Below are 4,345 nucleotides of genomic sequence, written 5' to 3'. Positions count from 1 at the left end.
TAGCCGGTTGAGCTATAGGCACCGAGCCGAGGTGTCTTCTATAATCTCTGAAGTTTAGCTATTTATTTCATGTAGTTTTGAAATTCAGTATGTGATTCAGTTTGACTTGATTTGTTAATCAGTTGATTATGATAATTCTTTAGTAATGTTTCCCTGTTTATTTTTCCCCCATTTTTGGCAGCTCTTTGACACCATGGTTGAAATAATAATAAAACTTATTTCTGGGCGGCGCCTGTGGCTCAGTGAGTAGGGCACCGGCCCCATATACCGAGGGTGATGGGTTCAAACCCAGCCCTGGCCTAACTGCAACAACAAATAGCCAGGCGTTGGAGTAGGTGCCTGTAATCCCAGCTACTTGGGAGGCTGAGGCAAGAGAATCTCCTAAGCCCAAGGAGTTGGAGGTTGCTGTGATTCATTGCACTCTACCGAGGGTTAAGTGAAACTCTGTCTCAAAAAAAAAAAAAAAAAAAACCAACTTATTTCTTTTGTTCTTTACTTTGAAAAAACTGCTTAAATTTTTGAGAACAGTTACTGAAATTGTGTTTTATTCGTTCTCTTTTCCATGCTGACTTTTCTAAACTTTTTTGCTTACATGTACATTTTCCTGAGACCTATAGAATTATTTAAGTAAAAAAATTACTGTTTTTTTTTTGGTAGAGACAGTTTCACTTTATCACCCATGGTAGAGTGCCGTGGTGTCACACAGCTTACAGCAGCCTCCAACTTCTGGGCTTGGGCGATTCCTTTGCCTCACCCTCCCGAGTAGATGGGACTACAGGTGCCCACCACAATGCTGGGCTATTTTTTTGTTGCAGTTTGACTGGGGTCAGGTTTGAACTTGCCACCTATGTGGGGCCAGTGCCCTGCCCACTGAACCACAGGCACCACCCCCCAAAGTTATTATTGAATATATAACTTTTGTGCATGATACAAAACTCAAAAGATACAGAAAAGTCCTCTTCTGCTAATGCTCCACCAACCAGTTACTTTTCTTTTCCCTGGTTCTTAAGAATCTTTCCATATCAGTTTATATAGAGTCGCCTTGTAGTCTTAAATGGTTGGTTGCATGGTATTCTGCTGTATGGGCATGCTGTATTCTAATTTAAATATCAGTTCTCCATTGTAAACTTAGGTTTTTCCTGACCTTTACTGTACCAGAAACAGTTGTATCATTGTAAATAATATAATTTTCCAGAGGCATATATTTAAATTCACAGTGGAATCACTGGGTCAAAGATTTTATTCATTGCAAATTTTGATAGTTATTGCCAAAGTACTCTTGCTCCAGAGGTTATTCCACTGTACTTTCTCATTAGTAATGTTTAAAATGCCTTTCCCCTACGCTGATGGTGACGTGATGAGTTATCAACTCCTTGATCTTTGTTGTCAGTCTAAGAGGTGAAAAGTGCATCACTGCATAATTGAAAAGTGCTCTCCTTGAACACTGTGGAATTTGAATGATATGGTAGTTCTGATTTGATTTTACTAGATTGGTGAAAAGACTATTTTGCTGTTATGATTATCAATACATGTATGTACTTTATAGAGTTTTCTTTTTTATAAAACTGTAGCAAGTAGTTTCTTAGGACTAGAGAACGTTGTTTGACGCTGAATTTTAAATTATATTTTATTTTATTTTATTTTTTTTGTTGAGACAGAGCCTCAAGCTGTCCCCCTGGGTAGAGTGCCGTGGCATTACAGCTCACAGCAACCTCCAACTCCTGGGCTCGAGCGAGTCTCCTGCCTCTGCCTCCCAAGTAGCTGGGACCACAGGCGCCCGCCACAACGCCCGGCTATTTTTTGGTTGCAGCCGTCATTGTTGTTTGGCGGGCCCGGGCTGGGGATTCGAACCTGCCACCTTAGGTGTATATGGCTGGCGCCTTCGCCGGTTGAGCTACAGGCGCCAAGCCTAAGTTATATTTTATAATGTAGATAATTAATATTTAGCATTTTAAATCACTGAATGTCTTTGATTTACAGGTTTTATCTGAGAGAACTAATATTCAAATTTGGGTTTGTGCCAATATCATTCGTCTCTTTAATGATGATAACACAATTCCCTTCATTATACGTTATCGAAAAGAGCTCATTAATAATATTGATGCTGATACTTTGAGAGAAGTTCGACAAACACTGGAAGAGCTACGGTAAGAGGGAAAGGATCAACCTGGTGTAAGGGGGAAAGGGTAAGCCAATGAGGAGAAACGTGAAGAAGCGAATGACAGTATATTTTGAAAGTTCTAGTGTTTTACTTCTTTGAAGTATTGTAATCTGGATAGAATCCTTTTCTGATGGAGAAAGTCACTTCTGTTTTGCTTATTTTGGGGTGTATGGAGTGCCTCTGCTGTTGTGTTTTTACATAGCGTGGGCGTGTATCGGCAGAAAGGTGGTTTGCCACCTGATAGGATGTAGTGAGAACCAAGTGTTACTTAACGCAATATTCCAGCTAAGGATGCATCATCTGAATTTAGTTTTAGGGAAACATCGGAGAAACCCAAACTGTGGAACATTTACAAAATAACCATCTCGTAGTAGTCAGAAATATTAAGACCTTGAAAATCAAGTAACGACTGAAATAACTGTTTTGCTTTGAAGAAAACTATACACAGCTATATGGAACCCATAATTCTGATCTGAATCTTATGTAAAGGACATTATTTGGACAATTAGTAAAACTTGAATGAAGTCTGAAGATTACATGGTACTAGTATATCAATATTAATTACCTGATATTGATGGTTATATTGTGGTTATGTACAAGAGTCATGTTTATAGGAAATGCATCCTGAAGTATTTGGTGGTATTGTTAACTTATTCTCAAATGGATCAGAGAAGAAAGAGGTTCATTTTACTTTATTTGCAACTTTTCTGTTAAGTTTGAGATTGCTTCAAAAAGAGAGTTTTGATATGTAAGTCTCATATGTTACAAAAGTTTTTATTTTCAGGGCTGTTGCAAAGAAGGTTCATAGTACAATCCAGAAGATAAAGAAAGAGGGGAAGATGTCTGAGTGCTTATTAAAAGCTTTGCTGAGCTGTAAAACTTTTGAAGAATTAGAACATGTGGTAAGTTACCCTTTTTTATCTTCTTACATATTACCCGAATATATTATGATTTGGGTCTTCTTGTAGTTAAAGATGACCAAGAAATAAAAAGATAAAGTTATTAGCCACCATATTTAATTCAACAAAATATTTATTCAGTAGATGTTTATGGAGTGCCTTTTTTTTTTTGTGCTGGACACTTGAGTTTATGGAGGTGAATAAATACATATCTTTACAGTATCCTCAAGGAATTCTCAGTCTAGTAGGGAAGGAAAGTAGATAATACAAATGCTAAGCTTAAGAAAGAAGGCTGAATTGGAGACCATGATGTGTGTTCAGCCTGGGGTTGATATTTGAAACCATGAGAATGGAGAAATTCACCTGAGAAGAGCTTGAAGGACAAGTAGGTCAATAAAAAAATGTTTATATTTGGTAATTAGGAGATCAATGTGGATCTTTGTGGTACCACTTTCAGCAAGGTGTATGGGAAGAGAAGCCAGGTGACAACAGGTTGAGGAGTGAATGTGGATTAAAAAGTAGAAGCATTGTGTGTAGACAGTTTTTAGAGGACTTTGCTGGAGTTAAGAAGAGGACCATGGCATCTAGACAGTGAGTTTCTAAGATGTGTGAAACCACATAGAAAAGCATGAAGGATAAGGTAAGGGATACATTATTTACATACAGTGAATGTAGTATCTAGTTAACATTACTTCACCTCTGAAGTAGGAGAAACGGATGTTTTTAGTATTCTCAGCGTGTCCTCTAATTTGGTATCCTACTGTTAACTTTTACTTTTTAAAACTGAACCATATGATATGTTTTCTGCCTTTTTTTCCTAGTCTGCTCCGTATAAAACTGGGAGCAAAGGCACCAAAGCACAGAGAGCAAAACAGTTGGGATTAGAAGGAGCAGCCAGGACACTACTTGAGAATCCAGGGCAGCTCAATCTGCCATCTCACATTAAACCCGGTGTTAAAGGTACCAGCTTTATTTGCAGAGATCAGGAGAGCATCTTTGTTTCTGTTTTTTTTTTTTTTTTAATTTAAAAACTTATGTTAAAAAGTTGTTTCATTAAATAATGACTATGTAAAAGGATATTGTAGCATATAAATAATAAATAAAATAAAACTCGATATACCTATTGCTCAGCCACCTAGCTCTCCTCTTTTTAAGTGCCTCCTTTGCACATTTTCCTATTGTGTTGTTTCTCTTTTATTAATTTGTAAGTATTTTTTAGTCATCTAGATGTGTTGCAAATCTTTTCTCCCAGTTCATAACTTGTCCTTCTATTTTTTTTTTTTTT

General features: G+C 37.2%; 1 protein-coding gene across 1 annotated transcript in view; it reads left to right on the top strand.

Moving 5' to 3' along the window:
* Positions 1-4,345, top strand: part of SRBD1 (S1 RNA binding domain 1) — a 248,375-nt gene that overhangs the window by 31,082 nt on the left and 212,948 nt on the right. The window contains exons 5-7 of the mRNA XM_023512062.1: positions 1,981-2,147; positions 2,946-3,063; positions 3,882-4,020. Of these exons, the coding sequence (XP_023367830.1) occupies positions 1,981-2,147; positions 2,946-3,063; positions 3,882-4,020 (424 nt within the window). The remainder of the gene's footprint in view (positions 1-1,980; positions 2,148-2,945; positions 3,064-3,881; positions 4,021-4,345) is intronic.

The sequence above is a fragment of the Otolemur garnettii genome, unplaced genomic scaffold (assembly GCF_000181295.1).
Source record: "Otolemur garnettii isolate 467f Iridium unplaced genomic scaffold, OtoGar3 scaffold00024, whole genome shotgun sequence".
NCBI classification, from domain to species: Eukaryota; Metazoa; Chordata; class Mammalia; order Primates; family Galagidae; genus Otolemur; species Otolemur garnettii.
This window is presented reverse-complemented; position numbering and strand designations above follow the sequence as displayed.